The 22408-nt window shown below is 42.0% G+C and overlaps 1 protein-coding gene across 2 annotated transcripts; it reads right to left on the bottom strand.

Moving 5' to 3' along the window:
- Positions 1–1049: 1049 nt before the first annotated feature.
- On the bottom strand, positions 1050–20550 carry IL13RA1 (interleukin 13 receptor subunit alpha 1). 2 transcript variants are annotated; one of them, XM_052813832.1, is made up of 10 exons: positions 20357–20550; positions 16798–16952; positions 13452–13587; positions 10852–10972; positions 8452–8636; positions 7917–8068; positions 6551–6683; positions 6006–6102; positions 5324–5408; positions 1050–3882 (listed from the first exon to the last, which is right to left on the bottom strand). In XM_052813832.1, exons 1-10 carry the CDS (start codon positions 20433–20435, stop codon positions 3766–3768), a joined length of 1260 nt encoding a protein of 419 aa, XP_052669792.1. In that variant the 5' UTR covers positions 20436–20550; the 3' UTR covers positions 1050–3765. The 2 variants fall into 2 exon arrangements, with proteins under 2 accessions (XP_052669792.1, XP_052669791.1); XM_052813831.1 differs by having other exon boundaries at positions 16798–16955; positions 20357–20548.
- Between the last annotated feature and the right edge of the window lie 1858 nt (positions 20551–22408).

Raw genomic sequence — 22408 nt, 5'->3', positions numbered from 1 at the left:
CTCCCACTCTTGCTTGGGTGAGGGGAAAACCCTCCAAAACTGAAAGTGTCATCTTTTCTTTTTTTTTAAAGTGAAAAAATAAATCAACATTTCCCTTCCAGGGGAAATTCTGGGTATTTGAAGTTCCAGTTCAGAACTAAGTTTACTGAATACTTTCCAGTGAATGGAAATACCTAATCTGTGAATAGTTCTACCTTGTGAGCATTGAAACACCATGGCTTACAATTCGATGTGTTCATCTATTGACTCCTTTAAAACCACCCAACTATGTCATGCTTTCCTTAATTGAAATAAATTAAAATTCACAAAAAAACCCGTGTTTAATTTTTCTAACATGCCAAATACAGAAAACTTAAATTATTTAACATAATGTATTAAAAGAGGAAAAGGTCACTTATGGGGAGTGATTAAAATAATTATTGCCACAAAAACTGTAGAATTGGAAAAGAAAAATCCAAACTTTTTTAACTTCCCAGTTTATTCCTTAATTTTGAAGGATCTGCTCACAGACCTGAAGGCAACAAAGTACACGTTCTCTGAGTCTTTCAAAGAAGCCATTGCTAATGTGTTTATTTGGCACTTGAACACATTTGGGTCTAAGCAACTAGGTAATGGCTTTCATCAGTTTAGCAACCTGGCATTTTCAATGACTTCAGCAGCTGACAGACATAAAATACCAGAACTACCTTTGGTAAGGCTGCAGCAACCTCAGTCAAATTCCAGCTTGAGAACGTATTAACTCTCTACAGTGTTATGAAAAAACATGCCAGTGTCAGAAAGTAGCGTGACATTGAGTACACAGAGGGTGAGAGCACAAGTCTTGTGCACAGCTCCATCTCCATTTCATTACCCCAGCCAAAAAAACAGCAGCTGTAGCATTCCCCACTGATTGCATGGGCTGAGTTCACTTTTGAAAGGGAAGAGGGCAAAGCAACACTCAGTTTTTCTTCTCTGGGTTCGGCATGCCTCAAACATGGTTTCTCATTAAACCTCTGCTATCTCTTCTGTCTCAGTTTATCTTCTCAACCCAAGAATGAAATGCCATGCAATTATATTGAAAAACATTCAAACATATTTATTCATTCTTTAAACAAACTTACAGATCAAGTAACTGCAATGAAGAACAAACAAATGATAGCAAAAGTTGGAAAATTTCAAGCTAAAAAAACCCCTAACCATAAACACAACACATTAAAGATGAAAATATACTCAGATGCTTACTTTACATGCCAAAACACAGGCTCAAGAAATCCATCCGTTAGGAAGTGTGTCAATTACTATTATTTGGGAAACAAAGAATTACCCAAAACATTTCTATATGATCTAAACCATCCTCTGCATTTAAGTCTTCTTTTTGGCCTAACACCTTCTGTCTGTTTTTTCTACTCCTTTGGCTTTATGAATTTGGTTTTTTGTTGGTGGTGGGTTTTTTTGTTTTTCAAACAAATAAGCTTTGGTTTTACCATAAACATCAAAAGTCAAAAGAATTTAGGGTAAAGTACCGAGGATCATCTCTCTAGATTGCTATACTGAAAGCCACAAAACTTTATATTACACCGTTACACTTACTTATCTTGAAATCATACATTTCTGTTTGTCTAGTGGTCTATGATGAGCAACATTCTAGATGAGGTAGATTTGAGAAATATCTATATTGCTATAATGATATAAATGTTGTGGGGGAGAGGGAGTGAAGTTGGCACAGGAATTTAATTACCCTTTCCCCCACGCTATTCCTTTACCTCTGGAATATCAGATAGTGCTGCTAGCTGACTTTGTATAACCTGAGTTCTGTTTTATCTCACTGAAATCCCTGAGGCTTTATTCTCATTTTGTGTCATTAACCAATTTTTAGAATGTCTTTTTTTTTAGCCTGATTGTAAGTAAAAGATTTAAGCTAATATGGGGTCCGCTAGTTCTGCTACATTACTCCTCCCCTTTCTACCACCAGGAACGAGAGGTAGGTAAGAGATGTGGAGGAAACTATATTTCAGAGGCTCAGTGGGGACTGGGAAAAGAATCGGATTTATTGAGAGGGAGGGAGTACATTAGAATGATGTAAATTTGTAGCTAAAAAGCAAGCTCCGTCAGTTCTACTTCTTGCAGAACAATATGTTCTAAAAATACAGCATTTCATTTCAGATTTTTGATTGAATGGGGTTTGAGGACAGGGCTGAACTTTAAAAGGTTAGTGGCTATAGAGTTTGCTTCTAGCAAACTTCTGAGGAGATCTCTTCCCAGTCCGCTAAGACTACATCAATGATTAACGTGTCTGCACTTAGCTGGGAGGAGCAAGAAATTCCTGAACACTAACCATAAACAGCTTGCATGGATCCCTTTCTCCCCATTACATTACTTTCTGCCTCCTGCACAATCAAGGTACACACCCTTGCAGCACAGGGGAGAAACCAGTGCTCAGAATTCAGAGCAAAGAAATGTTACAGTTGTGCCAGAAAACATCTGTTGAGCTCTGCTGGGTAATGCAACCTCAAAACAAAACCGTTAGAAAATTAACAAATCAATTCATGATTTGGAAAAAAAAAAAAAAAAAAAAAGTCATCAAGCTGCAGCAGTAAAATCTAGAAGAAAATTTTTTTTAAAAGTCAAACCAGCACCTTGTTTTAAATTACTAAGCTCCTAGAGGGGAAGTTCAAATCACAGCCTCATCACTATAGAAAGAATACAGCTTATCCCTTAGAAAGCAGGCCAAGGTTGTCATCCCCTCTTCCCCCAAATCCATCAGCTCAGCAGTAAGGATGGGTCTTGAAGCCCTTGAATTAATTCAGTTTCAGTGGTTTAGCACTTGCTAATCAGTTTGACCACAGCTCCTTAGACTCATGCATACATCCTGGTAATTTTGCTGGACAGACTCAGGATGACTTAGCTTCCAAAAACCAGGTGTTTTCAGGCCAATATGGCCAAAGTAGAATCACAGTCTGGTGAGACTCAATACAGTTATCTGCCACTGCACAGCACAAGTAAAAAATTCTATTTATCATTTTAAACAAAGTATAATTAACCCAAGAAGTCCATGAAGGCAAGGCACGTGAGGACAGGCACTTGAAAGGATAAAAAAAACTAAGCCTTTTCTATGAATAGTCTGAATACAGCTGGGAAGCAGAGAGGCTTTTCATACACATCTTTAAAGAAAAAACAACCCTCTTTTATGGGGTTTGACCAGGCCAGAGCTGACGCACAACAACCAGAAGCATAAGAAGGTCAGTCCATAAATGCCCTCTGGAAAGCGCCCTGCCCCGGAGCACACAAACAGGCCATCCACAAACAGTCCATGCTCTGGCATCCTACCTGGCAGCACTTCCACGTAGTAGCAGTAATGAGCCATCTACTGTAAACAAGCCTCATCTCACCTGCTGCAAAATAGAGCCAAATACTTCAGAGAAGGCACAGCGCTTGCTCCAAAAAACCCATTTACAGTCTAATGTGAGGCACAAACACAAGTGCAAATGACAAGTTAATAGGGCAGAGCTGGCTGGAGCCAGAATGAGATATGCTGCAATGCAGTCCCATGAAATTTATGTACATGCTCATCTTGAATGACCCAAGATGAGTATTTCTAGCAGAGATGCAGGAATGGCTACTGTTAGTGATGTACCTTCTGAGCATCAGAGAAGGAAGGCTCAGAGAGGACTCACTAAGGTGAAAGTTGGTGCATGTCTTGCAGGTCTCTTCACATCTGTATTGTCACCTGAGGTATGGGAGCAGGAATGAAAGTTCCCTCATTTTTCACTGGTAAAGCAGAGTATATCAGTTTTCTTTTTCAGAATTAGCGTACTCTGGAGTTTCTGTTAAAATTAAAGAATGGACTTCTTCTTCCTTAAGTAACCTGTCATAAGCATTCACAGAATCATCCTTTGCACAGCTCTGAAAGAGAACAACAACATTTTTAACAGCGCTTCTTCATGGTGAGCATTTTTTCTTCCAGCCCAGTAAGACAGACCCATTTCACAACATATAGCCTATATTATGGTGAAAAAGCCAAGGTAGCTGGGTAACAAACTGTGCTTATTAGGGACATGGCTTAGGTCTGGTTGACAGAAGAGTTGTCCTCTCTGGAGATGAGGAAGAACTGAAGGTTGGTCCCCAACTTAAGAGCACTTCCAACTACAGCTAATGGGTGAAGCTCAGGCAGGAGGATGGAGAAGTGAGGATGTACCCGCTTAGCAGAGTTTTCACTGAGACCCTGAACGCACAGAGAAGATCAAGATAATACTCAGAGGCGAGAACGTAGCGTTACTTGGGGCAGTAACGAAGCACTTGTCAAAGCATGAAAAAGCGTAACAGCTACCATACTTACGATCCTCATGGCCAAGAGTCCCATCTTAGTCCCATAATGACCCATGGTGAAATATTTATCCAAAAGGTAGTAAATGAGGAAGCCAGATCCATGCTTCCCACATAGCATGGTTTATTATTAGGTGAACTCAGAATACCCATGTGGAAAAAGGGAATACTGGATTTTGGACTCTGACTCCATTTGCAATTGGGGGCCACAAAAGGAGACTTATTTTCAAAAAGTCAGCGATTCCTGCAACTCCTGTTCAGCTGAGAATATCCAATGCACATGCAGCACCAAACACCCAGATAGTCATTATCCTCTACAAATGTTTCATAGGTGGCATAAATTTTGAGATGCCACAGTGAGTCAGAATGTTCCTTCCATACAAGGACTGTGTTCCGAGAGCAATGTACATTGCCTCATGTCCAGGTTTGAATTAGGGCTTGTCAGTGTACTTCCCTTAGGATTTTTATAAAGGGCTACTGAGTTAGATTTGTTTAGAAAGAAGAGTTTCCATAATCAGCGTTATCTTTATTTTTCCTGAAATAAGGGCCTATAGCAAGTCTTTCATCAACCAAAGCTTGAAGCAGCTATAGCTAGTTTTGTTCTTTTGCGAATGAGAAGCTAAGTGTCCTGATTTACTTCATAGCTGATTGTGATAAATGTGGAAGTGCTAAAAATATAAGTTTCTGGAAGTCAAATATGAATAGCTTTATTCAGCATCATAAAAATGAGCAACTAGCAAAACACATCTAAGGGACTAGCAGTTTGTGAAATAACAGAATAATGCAATTCTACTAACGTATCTAGAAAAGTATATGCAATTTGATGGAAAAAAAAAATCCCTCTCAGCTTTGGGTAATTTTTTCTGAACAACTCTTACTGTTGTAAATACTTAATCTTCATATGATATACTTACTTATATACAGTTGGTTTTAAGATAGACATAGGTATTAGGAACAAGAAAATTGGAAGCCTACAGATTCTGCTTCAATAGATTAGTTGGCCCAACAGCTTCTTACTAACCTGGGAATCCTCATTCTGCTCTCCAAACATGCGCTTAAGAATTTCTCTAGGGTTCGGAATTGGTGGAAGAATTAATATCTTCAGCCTTCAGAAAATTAAAAAGAAAAGCTTTAGATGAAAGATGTATTAATTTAAAAATCACCATTTCAATGTCATACTTGGGTATGGTCAAGAAAATTTGTAGAGTCAGCTTTGACATCACTGGCCAGCTTTCATCCTCTGCAGCTGTATCCCAATTCTCATTTTTACTCCCCAAACCAAAAGGAAATGGGAATATTCACACAGACAGATTCTAAGTAACTTTCACTGTTGACAAAGACAGCAGCAAAAGTAGAACTTTTTTAAAAAATCTGATAAAATATACTTTATATATAAGCTTAATTTTGAATTTGGACTTCATTGCTTAAAGGGAGGGGATGCAATAGCTGCGCAACAAGAATCTAACTAAGCGTACATAAACACAAGTGCAACCAGAGCATGTATATGGTCTGTAAACCTAATTCTAATGACTGAGGCACAACAGTGCTGCCATTTTTGTTATGCAATGCATGTTATGGATAAAACAGATGCTATTGAAATGTGCCACATCATGGACAGTTACCTGGAAGAGAGATGAATCGTAACGCAAGTCAAAGACCAAACAGAATTAGTGGGTTGGAAATAAAGGGAGACCATTATTTACCTTTTTAGATAAACTAGCAGAATTATAGTAGATACTGCTACTATTAATGGAATGGCAATTATTAAAACAACATAGAATGTAGAGTCCATCTCCTCACCTGGAAAACAAAAATTGTGGAAACTTAGGGATATTTTGAGAAGCTTTTTAGGAATAATGACAACAAATTAATTAATTCACAGACTGAATGTTTTTCAAATACACTAGCACTTTTGCAGGCAAGGACTCATTTTCAAAGCACGATGTTATAACGTAGATACATTTGGCAAGAAAATGAAAACCAGCAAGACTCAGGGCTGAAAAACTGATAGCACTGGAAAGAGGTCATTGCACAGCTACACGGATGGCAACCCCATCAACATATAGAGCAGTACAGGCAGTAACAGATGGCACTGCTGGAGGACTAGGACTCTCTTGCCCTCTTTTCATCTAAAATAGATACATAGGAAGATGATCTTCCACTCCTATTTATTTAGCAGACAAAAGGTATTAGATGCCTTACAGGTGAAGAATAAAGTACAACAAATTGCAGGAACAACTGCTCTCACCAATACTCTTTTCTTCGCTCCAGTCACTATAGAGCTTGCTGCTGTAACACTCGGGCTTTGGGTTTGCTCTCACTTTGAAGGTGTACTTGCTATTAGGATCAACGCCAGGAATTGACATACTAGTATTTTCAACCTAAGGTAAAAAGAAAAGGTCATTTGCTTTGTTCAATTACCAACGTATTCTCAGTCACCTACAAGCCTATTTTCACTGTGCAGATAATGTATTCTGAATGTTTTGATGGAAGATCTTTTTGTGAATACTGAACTTCATAAAAAAGAACATAGTAGCATTTAACTAGCACAGACTGCCTAAACAGAGATTCCAAAGCTAAGATTTAATCTTATTCACTGCTACATCTATCATACAGCATTTGGCATCAATGATTAAACTAAGACTCGGTGTCTGGAACAGTGCCTTTTTTTTTTGCGAAACATCTGTGATTTACACTGCCTTCCCCTCTCTGTCAGGGCAGCAATGCTGATCCAACTTTGACTCCGTGAGAGTCTTCTGTGATGACTCTACAGAGACAGGCAAACACACTACCTGGGATCAAACTTCACTTATTTTTGATCCAAAATGCCAGTTTCCTGAAGAACATTGATATTATTCAAGTTTGCTTAATTTGAGGTAGGACAAACAACTAAATATGCTCCACAGGAGAAGACTACCACCTGACATTTAAATTTATCATGTTGTTCACCATTCTGAACAAACAGTACAGTCAGTTTGGCTATGCAGATACAGGCATGAGTACATCCAGACACTGAAGTCAAATCTTCTTATGTGTACATTAAAATCAGTATATCTAGGAGTGCACACCTTTTTCTTCCCCACCCATTCTCAGTCTTTTTATCCCCTTGCTTTTCTGTATAACATTGTGTGTTCTCGTGTGTGCCAGCAATTAATTTTGCTTTATAGTAATCAAGTCACGTCATTCAAGAACAAGGCAGTCATCTGACCGAGTGTAGACCCAACGACAGGAAAACTCAACACCAACAGACCAAAGTCCCATATCACTGAGAAGCAAACAGGTACATGCACCACAGTGTATTTCCTGATGAGTGTTGTTTAGTTTAGTGTATTATTTCTTTATCGGACTGTTCTTAAACATTACTGCTTTGCCATAAAAAATGATGGCAAGGATTCAAGACTCATATGAATTGCATTGTATAGATATTACTACCAGAAACCTACTGTACAGGAGAAAAATCTTATGTCCACACAACACTTGCAGCCAGTACACCAGACCCATTCACATGCAGCATACATATTTTTTCATTTTTAAACAGCAAACATTTGAGTTACTGTGAATATCAACACAAGTTATAAAAGTAATGAAAAGTAAGTAATGTAATGACAAATTACTTTAATTATCAGAGCGGTGTCCAAATCACCATTGTGATATTCAACTTCATAAAATAAACAATTTTTTGGAAAGGTGTCTGATTGACTCCATTCTACATGTATTTCATCATTAATCTTTGACAGTGTAACTTGTCTTGGTGTAGCAGGTTTTACTGAAATGCAAAATGGAAGAATTAGTTAAAAGGTATATTCCACTGCTTAGAAAAATTGTTCGAGTCCTGTATTGCATAATATTACACTTATACCAGTTTATACAGAAAGAGATAAAAGTTAGCACCAAAAAGAAAAGAAGAAAAAAAAAAAAAGAACTAAGGAGTAAGAGTAAAAATGAGTGGAAAATGACGCCCCCAACCCCCAAACACCCAATCCCCCAAAACAAACCTTGTCTATGTAATTCCCAAATCAATAGAAGAAGGGAACATTTAATCATGTTGTCTCATCCACAGCTTATGAGGTGCAAGCTTCTCATACACAATGATATACTGGCAAACTTCTACAATTTTTTTTTTTTTTTATAATGTGGTATTAAACTTACCAAGGGTGGTGGGATTTTTACTTGCACACACAGGCCTAATTTCTTCAGAATCATCTCTAATCAAGATACTTATAGCCGGGTAAGTATTGGTGAGTTTTGGGAAGCTAAGATTGAAAATGCATCCAAAGATTCCTTGGTGCACAGAATAGTTGCTGCACTTCTTATGGTTTTTCAAACCATCAAACCTATAGGAATAAAAATATTTTTTTAAACTTCAAAAGAATAGGACAGCAAGGGGCAAGCTTGTTTTTAAACCTGTGTTACAAATTCTAAAGACTGATCATGCACTAAACCTGTGCTATAACATACATATAAGTAAAGCTAAGCAAAGTAAGAAGCTTCTAATTTATCTCAAGCTTTAGAAAGAATATTATTTTTGTAAAGAGTGTCAAGTAGTAGAAAGAGAGGCAGGTTTGCTTTATATCGAAGCGTCAAAGATAACAGCTGCTTTCAGCTTTGGTTCACATTTTCCACATGGGAAAACAATTAAAAGGAAAAAAAAATTTAGAAAGCAAACTAATTTGGATCACTTCCTATCAACAGAATTTCACTTCTGTGATAGAATGAGCTGATCTATCTCCTTTAGCTATGCCTCAGGTATCGCAGCTTTTGCGTAAGGTGGTTGAGTTTCACCTATTGCCTGCATTTGCTTTTCAAAATGTCAGTATTCACTTCCAATAACAGAGAAGCTATGACAACCTTCTTCCTTGCTTCTGTTTGTTCCCCAAGTCCCAATGGAAATACACCAATAGCTTTCTCCTCCTGAGAAAACTGATTTTTTATTTATTTATTTGAAAGCGACACAGAGTAAATCAGAGCTTCATTTAGGAGCACAATAGGAATGACGTTCCCCTACTTAACATCTCAATATATAGGGGCTGGGGAAGCCAAAACCGTCTGTCCTGTTTTCAGGACAGACCCTTTTTTTTATCCACACTTCTCACCTCCCCGCCCGAGGGCTGATGAAGATGGGTGGCATTCAGAGCAGACAGCACCGTGCCAATGCATCAACCTGCCCTTGTAAGCCTCCATTTCAGCAAGTATTACTGTGCACTGACTGGATTTGTTTGTTCCAAGCTAACTTTATATTCATGTTCACTTTGGATAAAAAGATAGGGGTTTAGAGGAAAATATCAGAGAAGAATATAAAATGGAACTAAGCAATAATTTTTCAGGTAATTGTTCACTCATTTCTGAAAACCAAAACCAAAACCAAAAAACCCCACCTCACCTGCATTATGGAAAATGCATTTTTCAGTCCAAAAATCAAGTGTTTCCTTAGTTTTCAGCTTTAAAATCAAAAAAGTATTTTTCTTTCTAAGCAGCATGAATTAAAAGACTACATCTTTCATTAAAATTAAGGGCTAAGTTGAAAATATATAGCTCTAATCCAAAGCATTATTCCAGTAAGTATCCATATACCCAGAAATTCTGATCTTCAACACCTCATTGGTACTGTTCTTGTAATAAAGAAAAAATTTCTTTGAGTAGCAGTTTAGAGCGAGAACAGTCCTCCCCGCATTTAACTAAAGCAGCAAGTTTTCTGCTGTTAGCTGTCCAAATGCATTAAAACGAACAGCTAGCCTGCGAGACTGCCACTGCAGAGGAAGAGGAAAAAGTTTAGTTAGTTAGTTCAGACAAGACATAAAGATGATTTAAAACTACAACAAGGGGCTTCCAGAAGGAAAACTTCAATATTTCTACAGAAGCAATGCAATCTGGCATTTCACAAGCCCCATCAACATGCAGAAGTATGCATAGATTAGCGTGCACAGATCTGTATGCCAAGTTTTTTCCCACACCACAACTCTGTTCCTTTGGAACAAGAGTCTATTTATGGCAGTCAGCTGGCAAGCAGGCATGATGATAAAAAGGTGTTCTCCATAACTTTCGAGGTGAATCGGTTATTCATGACATTGAAGATACAAACAAAAATACTGCTAAGTGGTTATTAATGTTTTCATAACATTTTCCAACGATTTAAGAGCTGACACACACATTAGTGAGCGATTCTGACTTAAACGGTCCATGTTTGTTGGGCTGCAATTCATATAAAAAAAGCTATTAATATATTGGTCTAGCTCAGTTCTTAATTCTTCCTTCTTTGAATCCACAATTAGGAAAAATTAGAAAGCAATAGCAGTTATTTTAAAATGGGCTACAGAAGCAGCCAGTGCTTCACATAATAGTTATGTCAACTTCCCAAAACGACTCAGCAACAGCAATCTCTTGACCCTTCAGCAGTGAAGTTTTCTGTTGGACTGGACCCAACACTAACTTGTATGCAATGCCCTGGGACCTTTCAAAGCAACAGGAAGAAGACAAGTGAAAACCGGTAATGTAAAACTAAAGATGAGTGCTAAAGAACTTTAGAGTTGGGAATAAAAAGTTCATACAAACCAGTAGAACAATGTATAATTGGTATCACTGCTCGCATTCTCCCCAGGACGCCACGTACAAACCATGTACTCCAAATTGTGCCAAACGCAGCTCAAGTCAACAGCAGCAGTACCTGGAATACCTGCAAGGCAAGTTGGAAAGGTCTCTTAAGATTTATTTTGCCAGCAAAGCCTTCTCCCCAGTTTCCAGAAGTAAACTGAAACTGCCTGGAAGGCAAAGATGGGTTACCTCTCAGACTGCACTGCCTGTCTCAGCACAGCAAATGATGAATTCTAGTTGTTTATCGCTTGCAATAGCTGAAATCTCAGCAGAGTAACTTCTATATGCAAGCTAATCATAACAGTGAATCTCAGTTTCCACCACGTCTGAAATATTACTTAGAGTTACCTGATGCTAAGGACAAGGTGTTGAGTCAGGAAAATATTTTGTTCTATTAAACTACAGGTACTTTAAAAAGGAGTTAAAGTAACTGGCAATTATAGGGATAGCACTTAGCTTTGTTATAGTTATTACAGCCATCAACGTTAAAAATAGTCAGCATTTAATTATAGTTATCTTCTCCAGATACAACATTAGTTTCTCACTATTCTGAATATGGCAATACCTGTAGATGTTAAATCTGGACAAAAGCAACACTGAGTAAGTTGAACTTTTAATTGAGACCCATATACCTCTAGATATTCAACTTCTTCAACATATTGAAAACCCAAATTACAGAACATAAATACAAATGAGTACACAGCAATTGTGAATAGAGACATCAAAGTATCTCCCAGGCAGAGCAATTACAGAATGAAGTCTTCCAGATTCAGATTCAATCTTGCATTTTTGTATGGTACAAGTTCTTTATACTGTATTATCATATGTCGTGGTTTAACCTCAGCCAGCAACTAAGCACCATGCAGGGGCTCACTCACTTCCCCCCCCACCCAAAGGGATGGGAGAGAGAATCAGGGAAAAAAAAAAAGAAAAAAAAAGGTAAAACTCATGGGTTGAGGTAAGAACAGTTTAGTAGGACAGAAAGGAAGAAAATAATACCGATGATAATAACAATAATAAAATTACAATAATAACAATAAAGGAATCAGAATATACAAAACAAGTGATGCACAATGCAACTGCTCACCACTCGCTGACCAATGCCCAGTTAGTTCCCGAGCAATGATCCACCCCCCCGGCCAGCTCCCCCCAGTTTATATACTGGGCATGACATCACATGGTATGGAATATTCCTCTGGCCAGTTTGGCACAGCTGCCCTGGCTGTGTCCCCTCCCAACTTCTTGTGCCCCTCCAGCCTTCTTGCTGGCTGGGCATGAGAAGCTGAAAACCCTTGACTTAGTCTAAACACTATTTAGCAACAACTGAAAACATCAGTGTGTTATCAATGTTCTTGTCATACTAAATCCAAAACATAACACTATACCAGCTACTAGAAAGAAAATTAACTCTATCCCAGCTGAAACCAGGACATCATATTACAGCATATTAGGTTTTTTTTCCTTGTAACAAGTAGCAACATCTTCACGAACTAAAAATAAAATGCATGTCAATTTTATCAACAGTCCAGACTTTTATTGATAGCAAACCCCGTACTACCTTCTACTTCCAAGCTTGCATTCTCCCTGAAGTAGCAACTGTCTGATAGTATAGGAAAATGAAACTGGTTTTCCTGTTCCAAGAAGTATTTTTAAATATTTTATCTGCAAGCAGACTTTTAAAGGCCCCAACCTGTTTAGTACATGCTGTCCTAATGACCTGCTTCCCTGATTTTCCAGAATACCCTTCTGACAGACACGCAGACAAGCTTGATAAGGTCTCAGATTCTCCTGTCCACATGTGGTTTTCGTCCACGTCAAGTCATGCTCCTGGGTTAGACAGACTTTTACTACTCAAGGCAAGAGGCTCTATTTTCTTCTGTACCTCCTAACATCCAGCATCCAGCAGTATACATTATTCCTTAAAGTTTGTTTCCTAACAATTTTGCTATGGACCCCTTATTTCTGGATGTCAAGAAACAAAAAATATTTTTCTCTATTCATTTTGCTATGTGCAGCTTTGTGGACCCCAGTCATCTCTTTTGAAAGACAGAGAACCCTACTATAATTAAATAATTATTAAGTCACTTATTTATTCAACAAGTTGTTAAATTTGCTAGATTCATCCCTCTAACATTTACAAACGTAGGGTTATTTTAGGGACTTCTGCTTGTACAGAAAAATCATACAAAATAAACTGACTTAGACGTTAGTCATGAAGTCAGCAGGCTTAATACAACCTAAGTTATCTCTTATCCCACAACCACAGCATGGCTGGGGCAAGAGGAATGACAGGAATCACATTGTCGTCTTGGAAGAACATTTAAATTTTACAAGTTCGCCCACAAGGCCTTAAGCGCCAGAAGACTCCAGCTGTGTTTAAATGTAGTATAATCGTTCCGTTTAAGCTCTATCAATCGCACTAGCCTTTGCGTCTGGTATCTCCCTACTTCTCTATGATACATTTCTATGATATTTTGTTAAAATAGCAGAGAAAACGAGGTTGTGCCTCCCCAGGCCAAGAGAGGCAGGTCTGCCTCGGGTCCGGCTGCCGCACGCGTTACCTTTCGGCAGAAGGGACGTCTCCACCCACCGGCTGGGCTTGCTGGCGTTATTGTGCTTGCATTCGCTTCTCACTTTGAAACGCATTTCCTCATTCAAGAACATATCCGTCACACGGAAGCAACTCTTACTCCATTCCTGGGTTTAGATGGGGGGGGAAAGAAAATGAGAACATTTGGCATACCGTATCAGACACATGGGAATTACTATTAATGTAAGAATACGTTACAGCCCCTCAGAAAGACTGCAGCTCAAAGCCAAACGAAATGAGGGTCTGATAATGTGGGAAGCTTCAGCATCACTTAGCTTTTCTTTTTCCTCATCAGGCGCGTTCAGAATTCACCAAAGGAAAACTACTTCTACTCCAGTGTCCTGTAGACACGAGCACAGAGATCAAGGAACAAGTATAAAGTGGGGAAAATGATCTTAGAGTAAGTCTTCATGGATAATGCAAAATAAGCATGTTTATACTACAGCTATATAAACAGGAGCTTACAGATCTAACCTTCATCTTTCTGTGTGTGTGCACGAGTGCATGATGAACAGAAGAAAGAACATTTGAAGACATAACCAAAAAGCAATGAGAAGAGTTTGTATGGATTTAAGGAGCAAAAGGAAAAAATTATCAAAACAAATTCACAAATGGCTATTAAATACAGTGACACCACATCAGGCCTAAGCAGTCCACAAGCTTCCATTTTCAGAAGAGAGTATGTGTTTGTGTGAGAAAAAGGCTTACCCTTTTATCATACACTTTCTTGAGCATCTTTTATTGGGCTAGGGACATGCCTTTTACTTAACTGGAAACAGGATACAAAAAAAAAAAAAATCTTTGTAATGACCAAAGAATGGTATAACCACTCATGCATAAAAAAAAAATAAAATAAATATTGGCACTAATGAGAGGGCAAGGAAATCAAACAGCAATGAACACACTAGATTCTACCAGCTGTAACACAAAAAGATGCAGCAAGACAATACACAGTCTGGTTTATCCTGTCACGTGAAACTGCTGTCCCACAGCTTTCACTCCTGCTGACCTTAACATCTGTTAGACCCTTCCACAAACTCATTCAGCTTGTTAACCAAGCAGACTTTCAACTTGTTAATTTGTTAATTAACCCATCAGAAGAGATAAACAGGTTTTTGCTGAGTTAGCAAGTTTGACTGGCTCATCTAACAGTCCGATGAAGATCATTAGAGAAGGGGGTGTCAAAAATGAAATATCACCCTTTTAGCCTAAGCCATTAAATCAGCTCAGCTGTTTGCGAAACCGCAGCCTTACTTCAAGTCCAGGATATCCTGGAGCTGCCAGAAAGAATACAGCAGTCACTGTGAAGAGGCCATTGTAAACATCAGGCCATAAAGCTGTAACAGGGCTCAACAACAGGGGACTGTTTCAAGAGGCATCCTGTCAATTTTAACCATATCTGGAATAGCAGCACTGCCAACCCCACACACAGTTGGTGTGTATTCAAGGCTTCCAGTTCTCACCGTTTGGAATTATGGACTGATAGCATATTATCTTACTGGCAATAAATTGTAAAATATTTGTCCTACAGCCCCTTCGGTACCATGGCAATGCTGCTCTCAGTCCTGACCAAACAGCTGTTAATCCACACCAAGGATCACATCTGGGCTGCAAACCATCTAACACAGAGTGGTGGGTTGACCCCGGCTGGATGCCAGGTGCCCACCAAAGCTGTTCTATCACTCCCCCCTCCTCAGCTGGACAGGGGAGAGAAAATATAACAAAGGGCTCGTGGGTTGAGATAAGGACAGGAGAGATCACTCACCAATTACCATCACGGGCAAAACAGACTCAACTTGGGGAAAATTAACTCAATTTATTACCAATCAACCAGAGTAGGGTAATAAGAAATAAAACCAAATCTCAGAACACCTGCCCTCCACCCCTCCCTTCTTCCCGGGCACAACTTCACTCCTGGATTCTCTACCGACCCCCCCAGTGGCGCAGGGGGACGGGGAATGGGGTTTACGGTCAGTTCATCACACGTTATTTCTGCTGCTTCATCCTCCTCAGGGGCAGGACTCATCACACTCTTCCCCTGCTCCAGCATGGGGTCCCTCCCACGGGAGACAGTCCTCCACGAACTTCTCCAACGTGGGTCCTTCCCACGGGCTGCAGTTCTTCACGAACTGCTCCAGCATGGGTCCTTTCCACGGCGTGCAGTCCTTCAGGAGCACACTGCTCCAGCGTGGGTCCCGCACGGGGTCACAAGTCCTGCCAGGAGCCTGCTCCAGCGCAGGGTTCCCACGGGGTCACAGCCTCCTTCGGGAACCCACCTGCTCTGGTGTGGGGTCCTCCACGGGCTGCAGGTGGAGATCTGCTCCACCGTGGACCTCCATGGACTGCAGGGGGACAGCCTGCCTCACTATGGTCTTCCTCACGGGCTGCAAGGGGAATCTCTGCTCCGGCACCTGGAGCATCTCCTCCCCTCCTTCTTCACTGACCTGGGTATCTGCAGGATTGTTTCTCTTACATGTTCTCACTCCTCTCTCCGGCTGCCGTTTCTCTGTGCCCCACAACTTTTTTTCCTTCTTAAATATGTTATCTATCTCAGAGGCGCTACCACTATCGCTGATGGGCTCGGCCTTGGCTGGTGGCGGGTCCGACTTAGAGCTGGCTGGTATGGGCTCTGTCGGACACAGGAGAAGCTTCCAGCAGCTTCTCAGAGAAGCCACCCCTGTAACGACCCCCCCGCTACCAAAACCTTGCCACACAAAACCAATACACACAGACATGAAAACAAAAGCCCAAACCAAAGTTTTACAATTGCTGTTCCGGGGAACAAATGTGTTCCATGTTGTCTTTGTAAAACAACCCCCATGAATAATTGTAAGCGCAGGGACAGGGCAAATGTGGGAATATGTTAATACTTGGCATTACCTCCAAGAGACGCTATGTTGTCAAATCACAGCTACACCAAGGTTAATGTGCACACCTCCTTCTTAAATTGAGTTCAAAGTGAAGGAGACTGGCCTTTGCAAAATCCCCTTTAAGTCTTAGGGATGTAGACTGCCCTGTATATATTTCTCTTTTTCTAGAGAGCTGCATAAGCAAAGACTGAAACAAGACTTTTCACATTATTATGATGGTACTCCTGTGTTACTGGTAGCAGCTCAATTATCAGAGAGCAACAGATTTTTCTGGTCTGAAGATCCCACATGCTGATATGACTCATTTTTGAGGTTTTGATCCCACGACAAGAATTAAAAGCTACATTAAAACTGTATTTATGTATGTATATATGCTTACACACACAGTTTTATCACAGGAAGACATTCACTGGAGCATAGCAGAGTTTAAAGAGGTGATGCACTTACTCTTTTGTCCTGAGGGACCTCACCAATCACAATGTCGCTGGAATACTCCAGGTCGCAGCTACTGCTGATGTTCTCTGGGGGGCTCCAGGTCCAGTTCAGGGTGCAGATTTGTATAAATGAGTATTCCAGGTTGGATGGAGGTGGAAGAACTTCTGCTTCTAGAAGAAAGAAGTTATCAGTGTAACAATCCTGTTGGTTCACATTTTACCATTAGTAGTATAGACGGATTTTTAACTCTCCAACAGAAAAGAACACAAATAACTTCTCAACTTCGTCGGTTCATATTTGCTATCAGATAAGCTACTGCTCACTAAATTGTTTCTACTATTCCTGTTATCTCAGTCCACCAACCATTTAAATAATTATAAGAAACGCACACACAAAAAAATCATTGAAAAGTAATTTTTAAGAAATTGCAACATGCAACAACGTAGCTGCTGTGGAAATGAAACTTATGCTCGTGGGGGGCAGATGAGTCTTATTTTTCAGGTCCTTTCTGCTGCGAGTTTGTATCACATGCTGACTCTAGTAAAAATAGTATATACATTTTGTAGAGTGATTAATACTTTATTCTACCCCCAAATTATCCATCAATGCAGTTTTAGAGAGAAAACTTTAAAAAGACAAATGATTACATCTTGCAAGCAACAGCTGTATGTTAGAACCACAGTTTAGCCCAATCCAAGCAAAACCGAGAATGTAAAAAAACAACAAAGAAACCACAATGCTTTTTCAATTACTCGCCTATTAAACTTTTAATGCTGTGCTCTGGCACCGTGAGCAAAACCAGTGTGGGACAAACAGTAATTTACTGCTGGCACACTTCAGCAGTACATTTTTTCACCTCCCCCAAAGCAAGATAGAAGCAGAGGAAGAGCCATGACTCAGAGGTAGTTGCTGGGATAAATGCATTTGTGCATTGACTCTTCCTTACTCTTGCACACTGAGTCACAGCCTACTCAATACCCAGTCACACAGCTTGACGATCGTATTAGAAAAGAAAAAAAGGGAAATATGGCAGAAAATAGAAAACTGACAGGAAAAATTAAAGTATGTGTCAGACTCCAACTCTAGAAAAAACTACCAACTGGTAATTCCCTAAGAAAATGAAAGTGAATATTGTTTTTTTTAAAGACCTACTCTAATGTGTACTATTAGAAGATATTGAATAAGAGGCCAACTGAGACTGCTTCTCAAGGCTATCTACAGGTATCATCACTGAGGCACCACCACCTATTTGTGTGTGGAAAGAAAGTACCCTTGTTATGCAGTAGTTTCACAAACACTTCAAACTGATATCAGCTAGCACTGCAGGTCTTGCTCATCCCAGGAAACTTGCTTGTGCCAGGAAACCAGGCTCAACCCGCCCCAACATTTGACGGAACGCATAGGGAAAGGGCAGAATAATTCCACCGAGAGCAGTTTTCCCATCCAGGTTATGGTGCAGCCCCATTTCCTTCTGCTAGCACAAGGAAGAGTGCAGATGGAAAGGCAAACCAGCTTATTTCAGCAAGAACTCTGCTCAAAGCATCTATGACACCATTATCTTACATTTCCCGACAGCCAGAGCTACGAAAGCTTGAGGAAAATTCATCAAACTCCTGGAGCTTGCTCAGACCTTTGCATAGTTAAAGGACAGGCAATGGTAGAGATCAGACATTGTTACCATCTGCGTGTCCGTACGTATGTGCGGATAAACGTATGCTCGCACAGAAAATGAGAATAATTACTAGGATTTACCGCTTTAGTCTGAATATGCTTAGCTTTTTAGAATATTTAAAACTTTTGGGATTGTTTGTTTGTTCAGTTTTACAGCTGACCTTGGGAGCAGAGAAGAGAAATGTATGTTCTTGCAAAAATACACTCTCCTCTGAGAAAACTAGTTCCACTAAGTGAACTGAGAAACTGTTCCACTAACAAAAACTTATGACAGGTTTTAGGAACAGCATTGGGGCCTTAAGTTTGCAAATACTGAGTCCTTTAGATCATGTAAAAAAAAAAAAAATTATTCAACAAGACTACACAGCTCCAAGCATTCTCTTTTCATGCTTTTTCAAACTTTTATTACCTACAAAAGCCACGAACCATTAAAAAAATTTACAGTGTCATCCCCGATTGCCGTTCTGAAGTTCTACACATTTTCTTTTAATATTTTTGATTAGAAGTAATTGTGCTTAAGCGTGCAGATTTCTAACTGCACAAAGTAAGAAGTGGAAATACTCAAGGTTTATAAATAAATTAATAAATTGTATTAGCATAAAAAGTTTAAATGTAGTAGGTTTCAGATTGATCTATACAATTCCGAAGCTCGTGCTTTAATGTTACGTTTAGCTGAAGATTTGCTTTTATTCATAGGCTTGGCCAGTCTCACACTTTTGTTGTATAAAATATACATACAGTCTAATACTTTTGTTATTAAAATCTCATCGCTACAGCAATTTAGCAGGACAACTCAAAGACCAACCACAAAACATAGGCGAGACGTTATTTCACTCTTAAAAAACCAAAACCACGGTGATGCTTCTAAGAAAATAAGGTGCAGCAGTAACTAGCTGAGATTAGCTGAGGCAATCCTGCATAGAAAACATTTTATTTCTAAAAGCCGTCCTGTGGAAACATCAACAAATACTTTGCATCAAGTATCGTAAAAGCGTTGTGAAGTATCATAAAAGACTTTGTATTTTGTCCTCCCGTATTTTCCGAAGGTTGATTTCATAGTTATAAACCGAACTGTAGCCAGCTGAAAAATAACAATTCTCTAACGTTTGCGGCTGTATTTTTGCATAACATTAGCAAAGACAGAACGAACGAAGCTTCGAGCCCCGGTTCTTACGGAACGCTCACAGGCACACGCACGTCTTTCCTGCAACTATACGTTCGCGCTTGCAAAAGCGGGGAAGCCAGAAGTAACGGCAAAGGTAGCGGACAAAGCCCACGGCCGGGGACACCGCGTACGCCCCGGGCTCCGGCAGCCGCCAAGCCCGGGTCCCGCCGCGCTCCCGCCGCGCCTGCCTTCGCCTCACTTCCAGGAATCCGCCGCAAGACGCGGGGAGAAAGGCAGTGGGCTTCTGCTTTCGTTTTTAAGGCAGAGACTGCCCAAGACTGAGCCGAAAAGATTTCTGCCGACCCTGTCAAACGCTGCCTCACTGAGAGAGAAAAGCAGATTTTGGGGCATCCCCGTTCCTCTGCCCGGTAAGGGGCAGGGCGCGCTACCGGCACTGCCCTCGCACACAGCCGACGCGCTTCGGGCCGTTTCCACCACAGAATGAAAGCATTTCACCTAAATACACGACCGTACGTGCACCGAGCCCACCGCCGCCCCGGCAGCGCAGCTCCCGCCGCCGCCGCCCCACGCACGGCGAGGTCCCGCACCGGCTGCCCCGCGGGTGTCCCGGCTCCGGCCGGCAGCGAGCGGCAACCGCGGCCCCGGCCCCGGCTCCGCCGCCGCGGGGAGCGCCCGGGAGCGGGGCGGGGGGAGCCCGGAGCGGAGCGGGGCCGGCAGCCGGCCGGTGGTCCCGCTCCCCGCCGCCCCTTCCCTTCCTTCCCTTCCCGCTCCTACCTGCCGCCGTCCCCGCGGCGACCACCCAGCAGACGGCGAGGAGAAGCCGGCAGCGCGGCGAGGCTCCGCCAGGATCCATGGCTCCGGCCTCCCGGCCGGCCGTAGCGCGGCCCCTCGCTCCCACTTCCCGTCGCGGGGGCCGGGCCAGACGGGAAGAGCCGCGCCGCGGCCCGCCCAGGTAACCCGAGCCGAGCCGGCAGCGGCGGCCGGGGCTGGCGGCGGCAGCCGTCCGCCCCCGCCACCTGGGCCGCGCCGCCCCCGCCCCGGGGCTGGGCTGCCGGCCCCCGCCGGCCCCCGCCGGCGCTGCCCCAGGGCTGCCCTGCCGCGGGGGGAGCCCGGCACGACATGCCCTGGCCCCGCGCTGCCCCCGCCGCCCGCCCGCTCGCTCTTGTCACCCCTGGTGTCAGCCGCCCCGTGTGTCACTCCCTGCCTGCCTTCCCTCCGCCGGCCACCGCTGCCTCCCGCATCCACGCCACGGAGACGCTCTGCTTTCCCCCGGAGCCGCCTGTGCCACGCAGGGGCCCTGCCCAAGCCCCGCCGCGGAACCTGAACTTCAGTGCTCCGCAGGGACCCCGGGCGCTGCCCGCAGAGCCTCCGCGGGGACCGCAGCCGGCCCCACGCCCCACGCTGCTCCCCCGGCTCCAGCCCGCCGCCCCACCCGCAGCACCCTGCCAACACCCCTCACGTCGCGCTTTGGCACGGCCATAAACTCTGAAAGATCTTGTCTGGGGAGTCAAAGTCATCTGCCCTTTACAACCAGATCGACACTCGGCTCCTCCTATTACTGAAACGTGCCCAAGGCATTCATATCCTCTCACCAGGAAAGCAACTATGTCAGCACATCCCCCACGAGCTCTCTTGATGTTAAACCTAGTTATTCAATCCCCCTGGCAGATCTCCTCTTTTCAAAAGCCCTCCTGCAAATTCAGGTCATTTCTATAGGTTTCATCTGTACTAAAAACGCGTACTGTTCTTCTACTACAGATTGTTCTTTCTACAAACTTCCCCAAATGCCCTCTGCTTCAGCCCCTTCCAAACATGATACGGTGACTCGCAATTTTGCTCTTACTCTTATGGGTGTGATGCGGCGAGTGGTTTTCCCAAATATTCACAGAAGCGGGAATATCACGCAAATGATATTTTGATACGTTTCAAGATAAGAAAGCATTTGGGATAAGGCTCGCTCTTCTGAACTAGATTTTTGTGGTCGCTAGTAAGCTTGCTCCCAGTTGCCACCCAAATACAGGTATTGTAAAAATAGTACAGATCCAGCAGAGAGGAAACTTTGGCTAAGTTTCAAGGCAAACCAAAATTCATTAGTGAAAATTACTTATTCCTAAGCCAACAGAACGTTTCAGTGTTTACTCAGCCCTTCAAGGAGTTTTGCAAGAGTTCATCTGCTTTTTAGACACTCCTTTTAGAAAAAGGGAAGCAGATCTTTTTATGATAGGGTGGGTAATATCCTCTGTCAATGTTGGGGGTTTTTTTGCTTTTCTGCCTGTTTGTTTTTATACTCCTGGGAAAAGAAGAGGATTTAGCAAGTTTCCTAGTTGCTATTAGAAAGTGCCCAAGGGTCTGCAATTACAATCAAATAAAAATTGTGACTTAGAGTTCCAGGATGTGGAACGTTGAAGCTGTGTGACTGTGATCAGACTGTGCGACTACCTATAGCTGGCATGGACTATGCCTGCTAGCGATGACCTTTGTAGGGTAAAGCTGATCCGAGATACAGCGACATCTCCCTTGCTTTCGGTTTCCTTGCTAATGTTTTCTTTCCTTCCTTCTCTTTGTTTTGTCCGCTCTTTCTCCTGGGAGAGCCAGTGCCAAGCACATATCCAATGGTTTGCATGCTTTTGGCTGCCTGCCCATCGTCGGAGGCAGCTGAAATGTTTTTCTTCAGCTCCCTCCCTCTTCCCCAAGCTCTTGGCTTGTCATCACATTCCCGTCCCAGTGCACAGTAATCAGAACTCCTGCCAAAGCCTTTGATTCCAGCCACCTACCCGAGACTTCCCATTTCTCAATCTCATTGAGTCCTGTCCTGCATCTTTCTGT

Source organism: Harpia harpyja, chromosome 18 (genome assembly GCF_026419915.1).
Source record: "Harpia harpyja isolate bHarHar1 chromosome 18, bHarHar1 primary haplotype, whole genome shotgun sequence".
Lineage (NCBI taxonomy): Eukaryota > Metazoa > Chordata > Aves > Accipitriformes > Accipitridae > Harpia > Harpia harpyja.
The sequence above is the reverse complement of the archived record's forward strand: the minus strand, read 5'-3'. Positions and strand labels throughout refer to the sequence as shown.